The sequence below is a fragment of the Hermetia illucens genome, chromosome 3 (genome assembly GCF_905115235.1).
Source record: "Hermetia illucens chromosome 3, iHerIll2.2.curated.20191125, whole genome shotgun sequence".
Lineage (NCBI taxonomy): Eukaryota > Metazoa > Arthropoda > Insecta > Diptera > Stratiomyidae > Hermetia > Hermetia illucens.
The window spans coordinates 5,055,842-5,069,563 of NC_051851.1; the positions used below are offsets into that span (position 1 = coordinate 5,055,842).

Sequence of the window (13,722 nt, forward strand, 5' to 3'; positions counted from 1 at the left end):
GAACGACATCGATTCCGTCCGATCACGAAACGTGATGTCAGCTGACACTCTGCCTACTGTCGAGTGGCTAGTCCCGTCAGCTGTCCTGAGATCGATGCGTAATCTCTCCCACTTGTACCGACCGTCGTTAATAATTTTCCGGGCGAAATCCGAAGCTAAGCAACTTACAGTGGCTCCGGTATCAATCAGTCCTGAAACACGCTCACCCAAGACTGTGACATCCGCATACGGGCGAATATCATTATTGGCCCGACTCGTGAGAATGGCAGAGTAGTAAAGACGACGGTTGCGGATTATTCGCATCCAATAGTGGCGTAAGCGAAGAGTTGAACGCTTCGTTTTTTTCGTCGCCATCTCTGCTACTCCGAAGATCCGTTCTCTGGCCGCTTGATATTGTTGCAGTCTTACGTGCAACGGCCTCAGAATCGAAAGCATCGGTTTCCTTGAAATAATTGGTGGTGGGGTCAAATCCGGGTAGGTCATATCTATTTTGTCGGACCGCTTCAACACGGTAACTTTCGGAGTTACTGTGGAAGACGTTGTCGCAACGCCTGCGCAGTCACGTGGTTCCAATGCAGGAACGCCCTGATGACTGGGGCTGGGCTCCGGAACTCGACAATTTGGACATACGGGCTTACGAGTGTTCGGGCGCCCGCAACCGAAACATAAGACTTTGGGATCTTCCCAACAGTCTTCAAATAAATGTCCAATCTGCCGACAATTCCAGCAGACCAAGTCCAAATCACGATTCTGAATCTCAGACTGAGGATTTCCTGAGATGCTCTTTATGTCAACACCCTCTTCAGATTCAGCAGAATAGCTGTGTAATTGGTGAGAGAGCCTGCTTGAGAGACGCTCCTCTAAAATTTCGCTCTGCTGCACTAACTTACGCAGCTCGCGAACCGTACTAACCGGAAAATAGAGAAGTTGCCTCTGAACGTCGGGTCTCAACCCACGACGTAGCAATTCTACCAACTTGTCTTCCGTTAAGGAATTTTCTAGCCTATTGGCTAGCGAACGCACAGCTTTATAGTAACTGTCGAAATCTTCGGATGGGCCTTGCATGCGCTCCCTCATCAGTTCAAGGATATCCCAGTCATCTAGAGAATCCTTAAACTCATGGCGAAGAGCCTCACGAAAAGAGGTCCACTCGATTCGTCCGACAGACTGGTGGTAGTCCCAGTACCAATCTGCTGCTCTGTCTCTGAGAAGGGTGTGTACATAAGTACACAGCAGACCGAAATCCCCCTGTAAGGTTGTGTTGGTCAAAGCCTCCACGCGGAACAGGAATTGGTTGATTGGCAAAGTTTTCGATGTGCCATCAAAACCCAAGTTCCAGGATGCCAAAATGGAATAAACACGATCCGCTGATTTTGTATTAAGCGGTCGTGACTGGCATCCATACGGCGAATCGTCCTCGTCAGAGTCGGTAAAATCGTACATATAGTCGAGTCCGGATCTGTCGTCACGTTGTTGAAAGTTCTCGGATCCGGACCTGTCGTCAAGTCCGTAAAAACCAATGTCACGTCTATGATCATGTACGCAAAAATTGTCTTTATTCTGTCCATAGTCACGTCTGTCTTCAAAATGCACTGCACGAGTTGAAGCAGGTTGATGTTGAGCTGCCTGTTGCACTGAGTGCGTGTTCGGGTTCGAGTCTCGAAGCGCAGCAAATTGCTCTCGAACCAATCCTTCAACTCGTGAAGCGTCCGTCGCCCTAGCATCCCGCGTGGAAGGATCAACCCAACCCACAGGATCTCTCCTCGCCGCCTCATGCCACCGTCAGTCGTCACGGCGTGCTGGCAGGTCAAGCTCAGCTGAGCTCCATTGACCTGGAGGTAGCGTGGAAGGGAGACGATAAAGGTCGCGAGACCCGTGATTTCGTTGATGGGACATGTTGGTTAATAAAATTTAAAAAAAAATAAAATAAAATTGGAAACGACCAAAAGGAAGTCCAAGAAAAAAGAAAAAGGAAAAAGAAGCGAAAAGAAAAAAAAAACGAAGTATATAAAAGAAGTTAAAAAAAAGGAAAAGTTAAAATAATTTAATCAATCGAAAAGAAAAAGAAAAGCGAAAAAAAACAAGGCAAAAGAAAGGAAACAATGAAAAAGAAGAAAGAAAAAAAAATGTATTACGAGGACTCCTCTCTCTCTAAATGTTCACTCCATATTCAAACCCCCGCAAAACTCTCGGATGACCAAAATGCCATCCCAATTTTTTTTTCATCTGTGTGCAGAAAACTTCCACACACAGTGTTTTTCATGAAGAGACAACAATCGAGCTGCTCCCCGTCGCAGAATATTAGATAAAAAGAACAAGCAAAAAGGGAACGCGAGAATTCAATCTTCCTCGTCTGGAGTCAGAGAACAAAGTGAAGATGAATCATTGAGGACGGAACGGCACAGCATATAGCCGACTACCTCCGTATTCCATCAAGGATCCATCTCACCCGTCACTTCATCCCTACGAAGAAGAAAGAATATTTAATTTTCTTCAAAATTCCGAAACGAAGAGATAGCCATTTCAGATAAAGGTAGGGAAGGACACTCCTCAGAAGCTCGGACGGCAATACCTTTTAGCTAATAGCCGCAAAGGCCCGTAGATCCAGAGGCTTCTGGGAGGCAATCACCTACGAGACGTATCTCAAGACGAACACAACAAACGACTAGCTCTTATGGTATTCTACCAAGGATAGGGCAGGAAACTCTACGTTACAAGGTGGGAAAGGAAATTGAGGCTTAGGAACACTTGCTTCTGGGGAAAAAAGGCGTGAAACCTAAACTAGAAATCTGAAGACAAGTGTACGTGGAGCCTAGCCGGGAACAATATTGAGAATCTATTGATTCTCTATCCGACACCACCAAACGAAGTTGTGAGCCGGAATAGGCTATCTTCCACATGATTCAGGAAACCTGCAAATAATTAATTAGGCTTGAATCCAGGAATTGTTTGGCCCCACGTTGGGCGCCATTTGTAATGATATGAGTGGAGATAGGAGATCAAGTCGACCATCCTGAGTGGCCGATAACGACCTAGAGGGCAGAGCTATCCCAAAAAGCTAAGCAAATTGGCAAAATTTGACCGTGAAGGTCCGCCCACAAAAATTGCAGCTCTATCAAAGTGCTCGGCCGACACGTTCTTGCACGCCTCTGTGCTAGCCAGGCTCGGGAATGTGGGGGGGGGCCCTTTGAGCGCTTTGATCCCTCACGCTTCATTACTTAAAACAACGTGTCTTTTCCGATGCGTGGGTCCGCACCGGATTTTAAATTTGACTTTACAAGGGATTTCGCGACGGCCTATCGAATGAAAACCAGAACGCGAGCTAAATTGGAAAATAAAAAAAAAACCGGCTCGACCGCGCGCGTGGAGCCGTAAGTCTCCGGACCCAAGTGCCGCGATCAAGGAGGGGAAGATCCACGACGGATCACCGTCTCGATTGCCGTCTCTTCCGCCTCAGATCTTGTACGAGGCGCGGCCTGTGAGGTTCCCGCCCTTCCTCGACATCCTCCGGCCAGTTATTCGATTAGAGGATGTCCCTTTCATAAAAATTCCGCGGGAGTAAGGAGGAACTAAGGGGAGGAAGTCCTCAAACTACTTCAGATTATTCAAAATTCATTGTTTATAAAAATTCTATGATATTAGCCATAAACACAAAAATGAAAATAAAAATAAACAATTATTCAAATACAAAAAGAAAATAATAAAGCAAATGAAAAATAAATAAAAATAAAAAAAAAGAAAATAAAATAAAAGAAAGTCCAAACAATAACTCACTCAGGTCGTCACGCCGAGCTCGGTTGGCGGCTGGTGTACCTATTTTTTTGTTTTTAAAATTCAAAGTATTAATTATTTCAAGATATATAATCACACAGCGCGGGAATTCAGAACTCTACTTCGTCGCCAAAGATTAACTTTAACTCATTTGAAAATTCAATTATCCGTTCTTTCAATTGTTTTCTATGTTTTAGTTTCAAATCACTGCCTTCATTATCTGCTAACGATTGAATTTATTCACGGCACATCTGCTGGAACATCACTTGCGCTCTCGAACCCTCGTTCAACAAACACTTCCGTTCCTTTTTCTTCTTCTCCCAGACTTGTCCAATTCCTTTTTTTCCTCTAGTCTCTTTTTTCTTCATCCAAATTCAATCCCGTTCCTCCGTTGCTCCTTCAATCTTTCCACTCAGATCAAATCTCACTCCCGTTCCCCTTTTCTTCTTCTCCCAAACTTGTCATTTTCCGAAAACTCCTCCCGAAACATCTAAGAATTCTCCGCCACAACCAAAACTTCTAGACACAGCCCGATGAGCCACCATCTCTCGATCTTTCTCCTGTTCCTTACCAAGAAGCTCCAACCACCGTCCTCCAGATCCAAAACCAAACTCCTTTTGCCGCCAAAACTCTTCTCCCCAGCAACATCCTCGCTGTCTTTGTTCGTGCACCGCTTCTATTCCCGCTACATAGCCTTTCTCACTCGGCAATGTTGCGGCAACATGCGCATGCGCCTGCAGATGCGGCAAATCATTCCCCTCCTGTCAAGATCAATTCGCTTGAATACATTGAATAATGTGCAATCTGCGGCGAACTTTAAGGCAATTGCACACTATTAAATGCATTGTTTAAGCAAATTAATTAAGAAAGAGCCGAATGAAATTCCGCTCCCGTCGCGCAGCCGCGGTCACTACATATGGTTAAATGAAAAGAAAATTGAAACAGTTTTTGACTAGGTCTTATGTGACAATGAACAACTTTGACGAGCCTGCCACGCTTCTGAACGGAACAAAGACTGCGGAAGAAGCAGAGCAACTTAGACTTAATACTAGGCAAGTTTATGAACATTTTGTCCGAACCCCGACGACGATCATCTTCCCTAAAAAAAATTCCGAAAAGTTTCCAGAAATAAACCGAGAAATTTTAAAGTAGCTTCCCTCTATTCCATTACTAATAAATTAAGCAATTTGTACTGAAAACGTGAAATTTACTGTAGATGATTATTAGCATGAGTCCGCAAGAAAGATTCCATCCTTCGCTGAAAAAGCCTAAAGTAAACAATCAAATCTCTTGAAGATTCCTATTAGTCACTACATTTACGTGAAATTCTGCGTAAAACAGTCCATCAGTGCTGAACTGTGTTCATTAAAATAGCAAATCTGATTTGAGTTCATTCCATTCTAAACAAATCAGATTCGATTAAGTATATAAATAGTTCGGGTGGTCTACCGCATACGTAAACAAATCATTTGATGAGCTTTATTCTATGTTATTGGGGGGAATTACATGTGGGTGTGTTTGAGCGCCAATAATTGCATGAATTGTATAAGTTTTAATAGTTCAGAAAGAAAGGATTATTACTTACCAAAATATTAAACAATGCATCAAGTATATCCTGCAAAAATTTAACTATTTCCCCAGCATCAACGTTCATCAAGGCTTCTAATGACATTTCAAGTGTTTCCGTATGTGCGGACCAATTCAATAGTCCCAATAAATCGACTGAGAAGAGAAAAGATTCAACCTTGTAACAAATTTCAACCCGCAATCCACCAGTTTTCATTACCATTTTGTGTTAATTTTGTGCTGCATAAATTCGTCTCTATCGTGAATAGGTCCTTTGGAGCGAGAGTAAATCCAGCAACCGATGGCTTTGTATTTCCAGTCAATTCTCCTGGTTGGGATGGTAAACTCAAATAGTTGAATTCACTTTCCTTTTCGTATTTTTTATGATCAATTTTGTACACGAGTAGCTGGTGGGCTTTGTGTTGTAATGTTGTACCATTTGTTTGCATCAATTTCACATAGGAGAGAGCAAAAGGCTTTTCCGTACGATCCTTTTGTTCATTTGAACTGCGATGTTTGAAAGTGAATCTTAGATGGCACTGTTTGAATTCTTCAATTGGCACTTGTATCTATGAATTGGAAAACAACCACAATCATAAGTTATTATTCATGAAAATTAAAATTACTTTGAATGTCTCATTCCATTTCGGTTTGTCTTCGTGATAATAAACAACGGATTTGTATTCATTTAACATCTGTGCCCCAGCTCCAAGTGTAATTACACCAGGAACAACTTGACCAGTTTCGTTGCAAACAACAACGGACACTTCAATATTTTTCTCGCCACCACGAGTCCCTTTTGAGAACTCACCGCTTGCAAGAGTTAAATATAGATCGTTGCGGACATCACCTGGAAATATCACTTCGGGGAAACCCATTTTACGCGCAAATGGAACATTTCCATGCACCAAATGTGGATATTCCTCTTTGATCTGGGGATGATAATGAAGAGAAAGAAGGAGTTTGAGTATTGCTTCCCAACTTTAGTAAGGGCGGCTCCATACCTGTTTAATATCACCATGCAACACCTCAACACTAACTGCTAGTTTCGAATCTATCTTTCCAATATCCTTATTAAGTATTAACTTCTTAAGTGTACTGTCTAAATTCTCCTTTTCACATCTGCGAACCATCAGAGAGGGAGAGAGTCTAATTCAATGTTTCCTTTGCCTGACAATAACAAAAAAAACTCACAGAATAAAAGGTAAATCCAGATTATTTTTGAAATCCTCTGGTTTCTTGATGATTGGCGTTAAATCAATTGCCGCCACTCCAAACGGTCGACGCATTTGTTCGGTCAAATTATATGATCCCATTGAATTCATGGACAGCTGCGATAGTTTTTTCTGTCCAGTATTCAGAACCGCGTTCGCCATACTTGCACGTTTCGACTCCGACTCCTTCATTTCCATCGACCCTATTCGTATCGCGTAGCATATTAAATAGATTTTATTTCTATTCAAGTCATTGCTTCCTAAATCCTGAAAGGAAAACATGACAGAAGCAGGCACACGAAAAGTTAATTCAATACACACACACAATTTACAGCAACTAAATCAATTTTCAATCTTCAAAGTATGAATGGAAAGAGCACTTACTGTGAAAAGGACACGAGTATTATCGAATTGATCTAGATCTCGAGCGATGCCTTGTCGACCCCACTTGACAACGTAGTTTTCTGTAATCGCTTTATGTTCGTCTCCATCGTAGAGTGTGAATAGAAGGTCGGAGTCTTCTTGAAATTTACACACAAATGCATGGACGGCAAGCAGAACGCTATGTGAATGTTTGTTCATTGTTTTCGATATTCGATTTTTGTGATATGTATTCTGGATAAGGAGAAAATGACAGATTATATTTGTGGAAGAGGAACAGCTAAAAAGTCTAAATGTAATTTCACGATGTTCCTAAAGATTAAATTATATGAAATAATTAAGACTTCTTCTATTGGCTTGTCTTGCAAAAACCGATATTTCGGGAACCAGTTGCTCCCTTCACCAGTGCTAACAAGTTACACCTTGTCAACCGTACCACAACAAAAACAACCGGCGAACTTTGCACCGCCATAGAATCAATAAAATCAGGGAGCAGACTTGTTAGCACTGATGAAGGGAACAACTGGTTCCCGAAATATCGGAATTTGCAAGACCAATAATTAACACTAATCAATAGAAACAAGCCGGGATAAAAATTGGCTATGGGAAGGATACCTAGAAATGAAGCCAAACATGGAGGAGTAGAAGGAGAATAAAGTTACGATGCAGGGCTTCGGAAACCCAGTACCGTCAGTTTTTGGGAGTGGGCAAGCGGGCTCGAGGCCGTCGATATCCAACGACCACAATGCCTTAGTAGTGGGAACCTTGGCTATTGTTGCATCTAATGTTACAAGCGTATGGGAGGGACTGGTACTGGCTCCATTGACGGACCCGTTCAGAAGAAGCTCGATTCCTCGCAGATCCCCTCCCATACGGGCACAAACCCCCGCGATCGCTACCCCCAATGAGAAGTGCGTAGCGGGAGTCTTCGACGAGGAAGAATCCTTGACGCCGAATCACCCGAGCCATGCTTTAGGCAACGACCAGTCTGGAGCTGCCTTTGCTGCCCTGGGTAAGATAAGATGAGATCATGGAGCTGTGTGAATTCTTAAAGGAGCGCAAAAACATCCACCAGAATATAAGGGCCATGATAAGAGGCATCCATTTTGCGTATGACAAGGTCCAGGAAGAACGAAGGAGCAAGCCGTCGATTGAAAAAAAATGGACCAGACGACTCAAGTAACGCCTGTTCAAAATACAAAAGAGGAGGCTGCGCGAAAAGCTGAACCATTCAACAGGCCAGCAAACCCCAAAAAGAAAAAAAGGATTCAACTCCCAAAAAGGCGAAACTCATGAGAACTACGACTGAAGCTGCCAGTGAATCTATTACAGCTGCGACCTCGAGAAAAGGGACCGGACTCTCGAAGGCGGATGCGAAAGCTTGGAGGAAAGTAGGACCGCGGAAAAAAAATGTTCGGAAGAAAATAAGACCGGAGGTGAATATAATTTCCAAACGAGACGAAGGCTCATACGCCGACATTCTCAGGAGAGTGAAGGCAGATCCCACCAGATCCCCAGAACTCACCAACTTAGGAGACAATGGCAGCCGCATCCGACGGTCCCGGAAGGGAGACCTTATGTTGGAGCTTAAGAAATCCCAGGATGTAACCACGGACAAATCCTTGAGCCAAATTGGAAAGTTGTTAGGACAGGAAGCCGACATAAGGGCTAGCAGCCCGGAGATCACTATAACCTGCAAAGATATAGATGAAATCACGACGAAGGAGGAAATTCACGAAGCGTTGGAGAAGCAATTCGATCTTGCCGGACTACAAGAGTCAGCGATGAAAACGCTGAGGAAAGTTTACGGAGGAATACAAACCGGCATCATCGGCCTAACAGTAGAGAACGCATTCAAACTGTTAGCAGCAAGGAGAGTAAGAAAAGGCTGGGTTATGTGTCGCTTTAGAAACAGGTGGCGTTAAAGCGGTACTTGAGACACCTTGACTTCAGTCACATTGCGAAGGCATGCACTAGTCCAAATGACAGGTCGAAGCAATGCAGGAGATGCGGAATGGAAGGCCATATCAGCAAGAACTGCGGAGCTGACCCAAATTGCCTACTGTGCAAAGAGAAGGAGGGTTAGGTTTATCGCCACATTGCAGGCAGCAGCAGGTGCCCGGAATACAGGAGAATCCTTAACACAAATCGCAGATGAGGTTGACACAATTCGCAAACCATCCGCGAGAAAAACATCGATGTGACCATAATATCGGTGGTAGCATTTGAGTCAAAGACCAAAGGAGCCAAGCAGCGCCACGGGCTTGTGGAAAACAAGCCTTTGAGGAAATAATGGAATACCCGGAGGAGAGCTTCACCAGACTGAAGGTGAAAGGCGTCCACATCTACAGCTGCTATGCTTCACCCAGCACTATACTTTCCGAGTATGGATGCAAGAGGACGTTGGTCGACCATAATAGCACGCGATTTTAATGCATGGGCTCTTGAATGGGACCGCCGGATAAATAATGTGAGAAGACGTATTCTCCTCAAAGCATTCACGGAGCTAGACGTGGTACTGGCGAGTGTTGGGGCCTCGTAGACTTTCCGGAGAAGGGGCCTGGGTCTATAGTGGACCTGACATACGTGAGTGCCACTTTAGCCAGTAGAGTCGCTTGGCATGTCAGTGAGGACTATACTCACAGCGACCACCAGGCAATCTACATAAAAATCAAAGGCGAATTGAGTTCGAAAAAGAGTTCTCGCAGAATGCCGGGTGATATGCTCGGCTGGACGGCGAAAGCTTTCACGGAGGACACGTTTTCCGTGCCGCCCAAACCCAACATATCCCTGAATGGTACGGCTAGAGAAAAAGTCGGCCAAATCACCCGGTGGGTGGCGGAAGCATGCGATGCTACTATGCCCAGAAGGCGATTGCTCCCCAGTAAGCAACCCAACTACTGGTGGAACAATGAAATCGCAGGCTTGCGAGCCGCATGCTTCCGGGTAAGGAGGCTTTGGCAGAGGCACAGGGGAAAACCCGATGGTGCCGGTCGAGAGGAGGCGGACAGGCAATTGCGTGGCCGCCTAAAAGAAGCCATTTGAAGGAGCAAAAAGGACTGCTTCAAACAGCTGTGTGACCATGCCGACATAAGCCCTTGGAGCGAGACCTACAGAGTGGTAATGAAAAGGCTGCGGAGATCACCCCAGGTGACCTGTCCGTGCCGCCTGAAACAGATTATTACCACTCACCACGAAAATAGGAGAAGGCAAATGGTTGTCCAGCCTAATGAAGGCATAATATCTCCAGTGACTGTCGAGGAGCTGCGGGAAATATGTGGTCGGTTCGGTGACAACAAGGCCCCAGGTTTGGATGATCTCCCCAATCGAGCTTTGAAACTGGCAATGAAAACTGGGCCCGACCTTTTCGCCAACACCTTCGAGGCGTACCTAAAAGAAGGAATATCCCCTGTCCAATGGAAAAGGCAAAAGTTGGTGTTGCTTCCGAAACCTGGCAAGCCACCTGGAAACCTAGCATCGGATCGTCCTATCTGCCTGCTGGATACCATGGGGAAGATGTCATCTACAACAGACTCCTACCAATCGTCGAAGCCAGCAATGGTTTTTCGGAACAACAGTTTGGTTTCTGACGTGCCCGCTATACGGTGGACCGTAGTAAACCAGACAAAAGGTACACTGATTTCTGGTAGCTGCTGTGTCGTATTGGCGCTGGACGTCAAAAACGCATTAAACTCGGCCAACTGGAATATAATTAAAGGGGCCTTGGCTGATATAAGTGTAACCGGATATTTAGCGAATTTGGTGGAAAACTACCTCTCAGAGAGGACTCTCTGGTACGGGACGGGTGAGGTCCCCAAAGAGTACATTGTTACAACTGGGGTACTAGAGGGATCGGTACTTTGTCCCCTGTTGTGGAAGATCATGTATAATGGGTGCTTACTATTCCCGTCCTAGAGGTCCTAGAGGGAACTACAATTGTCGGCTTTGCTGATGACCATCCATCCATCCTTTTTTACTCGTCACCTGTGTGAGCAGAGGCGCTTGCAAACTCTCAGAGACGGTTTACCAGCTGATGGCTTTGAGGATTTGCAGTGGTTTTAGAACCACATCAGATGAGGCACTATTGGTGGTGGCAGGCATGATTCCTGTCGGCTTTCTGGCTAAAGAAATGAGTGCGCTGTATCATGGAAGACGTATGGAGGGGCAGGCAGAACGTAGAAATGCCGCAAGGTCAGAGTCGCATGATCTCTGGCAATGCAGATGGGACGAGTGTACGAAAGGTCGGTAGACGTACAGGCTGATTCCCAACATTAGGGTGTGGCTTGACCAACTACCACATTACAAAGTTCCTTACGGGACACGGTGATTGCTACAGGCAGTATCTGTACCGCTTTGAGTTGGATGATTTTCCGAATTGTCCCAGATTCAATTGCACACCGGAAGATCCAGAGCATGTGATGTTTCACTGCCCAAGATTTGCAATGGAGAGAAGGAGCTTAAACCAGGTACTGGGCAGGAGCGTGACCCCGGAGAGCTTGGTTGCGGAGATGCTGAAATCCGAGGAGAAGTGGCATACGGTTTGGTTTGCTCCGCAATCATGCAAATGCAGAAGTTGCTGAAGGAACAAAGAAGGAGGAAAGCCCCAAATAGGAGAAAAACGATTGCCTAAGGTCAAACCTACCCCGCGAAGTAATGCCTAAATGGTGGTCCCGCGGGGCTGGAGAGACCGGGGGTAGTTTTTAGTGGGTGTGAATCCCACACGCGCTCGCTGTAGTTCCGGCGTTTGGGCGACGGAGCTGGAACGGACGTGTCTTTCTAAGAGCTTAGGCATCATATAATGGCAGCCTCTTGATTTTTTTTCAGATTTTTCGATTGGGCCCGTTAAATAAATGATCACTTTCGACACAAAACCTTGAAAAGCAAGTCTTAAATATTTCAGCTAGAAAGTATCAAGAGATAATTTACGACAATTGAGTACTCAAATTGGCAACAATATGATTCTATTTTGTGCCCCATATTCCTTTGATCAGAAGTGTTACTCTCGTTATTTACGGAATCTCATTAGACCCCACTTCGAAATGTCTCTCTAAAGTCCAAATAACTTGAGAGCTAGCATTTTTACGGATCTCAGCACTCCTCAACTTTCAAGAAATTAGATTATTGTTCACCATTTTGTATCTCTTCCTTGTACATCATTTTACCAAACACTCTTAAATTATTTTCACTCAGGACTAATGAATGCTAATCGAATTACCGTTGCCCTGCGTATCCTATCGACGGCATGGACATGATGTTCGTACAGTTCAGTCGTACAAGTCGAATTAATATCCAGTACATTTCCAGTATCGTCCCGGACTACCATGTCAAGACCTGCAATTATAAAGGGTGTCGATGATGATAACTATCGCGCTGCTGAGCCTTCACTACTCACCCAATATACTATTCCCTGTATCAACTTCAGCTGTTGCTTGTAATTTCACTTCACGCATCTCATCAACTGGTAGATTACCAGACAGCATCTGTGATCTTAAACGAATTAACTCCAACATTTTCTGTCTTATCGGTTGAAATTTCTGATTATTGCTCTGAGGAAAAAGAAACCATGATAATTCATTTGGAATAGTAAAAAGAAAGCGTTGAACTAATCTAGACTAGCAAAATAAAAATGCGTTTGTAATAAAATCCATTGCAGATAGAGGGAGAAGTATGTGGCGCCTGGGGTTTGTTTTTCTTGCATCGCGAAATATTTCTCCCATCGACTTGCTTTTCCATTTCTTCTTATTTTTTTTGGCCTGGTGCAAACGAGCGATGCCAAGGGTCAAATATTTAAAACTAATGAAAGTCGATCCCGAGATGAGAGAGAGATTCCGACCGTCTCACGACTTACCAGATAGAAATTCTTGAAGATTGTACCCCATTCTTTAAGTACGGTCGTTATTTCATCGACGATTTCTGTTCGTTTGATAACGTATTCATCTTTAACATTAACGGCTTCAATTAGTTGAACATATGACTTCGGGAAGATGCCAAGCTGATTTTTGTCTCTGAAAAAAGAAAGAAAGATACAATCAGTGCCGAGCAGATCCAATTTAATTTATGAAATAGATGTTAGTCTGATGCGATCAAATATGAGTACGGCCGGTAAAAAAATCAATGAACAAATTCGTAGTGTTTGAGACTGCCCTGCTTAGTTCTACCAAAACAATTTTCAGCCAAACCTCTTTGGTGAACCGGGGAGAGGGGAGATGCAAATTCTCCCCGTACACCATCTCCGCGGGGCTGGCCGTGAACTCCTCTCGATGGGTTGTGCGGAGGCCGAAGAGAACGAAACCACGACGGATCGTCGCGAGCCATTAAGGCGGCCTTCAACATCTGGTGCCAACGTTCCAGCATACCATTGGACTGTGAATGATATGCAGTAGTCCGATGCCGTTTAAAGCCAAGGAGCTTTCCTAACTCCGCGAAAAGAGTAGACTCGAATTGCATTCCCTGGCCCGTGATGATTACGGCTGATAAACCAAAGTGCGGGCACATGATTGTGCCGTAATGTCAGACAGAGGTATTGCTTCAGGCCACCGCGTAAACCTATCGATGATTGTGAGGCAATACTTGTATCCGTGCGAGTCTCGAAAGGGCCGGTAATGTCGAGACGGATGGTATAGAAGCGCTTGGTTCCCTAGGTCAACCTACCAACCAAATACGCTTGTTAACTTTGCACTTCTGACACGTGATGTACTGTCTGGCCCAAGAGTTTACATCCTTGTTCATAGACGGCCAGAAAAAGTTCCCAGTGACTAACCGGTTCGTTATCCTGATGCCAGGGCGCACA

The 13,722-nt window shown here is 44.6% G+C and overlaps 1 protein-coding gene across 10 annotated transcripts in view; it reads right to left on the minus strand.

Annotated features, from left to right (window-relative positions):
- LOC119652234 (dedicator of cytokinesis protein 1) overlaps positions 1 to 13,722 on the minus strand; it is a 187,299-nt gene that overhangs the window by 61,608 nt on the left and 111,969 nt on the right. For all 10 annotated transcript variants that reach the window (XR_005249522.1, XR_005249521.1, XM_038056199.1 and 7 more), the window contains exons 3-11: positions 12,781 to 12,937; positions 12,325 to 12,478; positions 12,148 to 12,263; positions 6,936 to 7,166; positions 6,532 to 6,818; positions 6,342 to 6,459; positions 5,964 to 6,269; positions 5,558 to 5,906; positions 5,357 to 5,493 (exon numbers count right to left, since the gene is read on the minus strand). Coding sequence is in view for 8 of the 10 variants with exons in the window: in XM_038056199.1 (XP_037912127.1) it covers positions 5,357 to 5,493; positions 5,558 to 5,906; positions 5,964 to 6,269; positions 6,342 to 6,459; positions 6,532 to 6,818; positions 6,936 to 7,166; positions 12,148 to 12,263; positions 12,325 to 12,478; positions 12,781 to 12,937 (1,855 nt within the window). In the remaining 2 variants the exon portion in view is untranslated. The remainder of the gene's footprint in view (positions 1 to 5,356; positions 5,494 to 5,557; positions 5,907 to 5,963; positions 6,270 to 6,341; positions 6,460 to 6,531; positions 6,819 to 6,935; positions 7,167 to 12,147; positions 12,264 to 12,324; positions 12,479 to 12,780; positions 12,938 to 13,722) is intronic.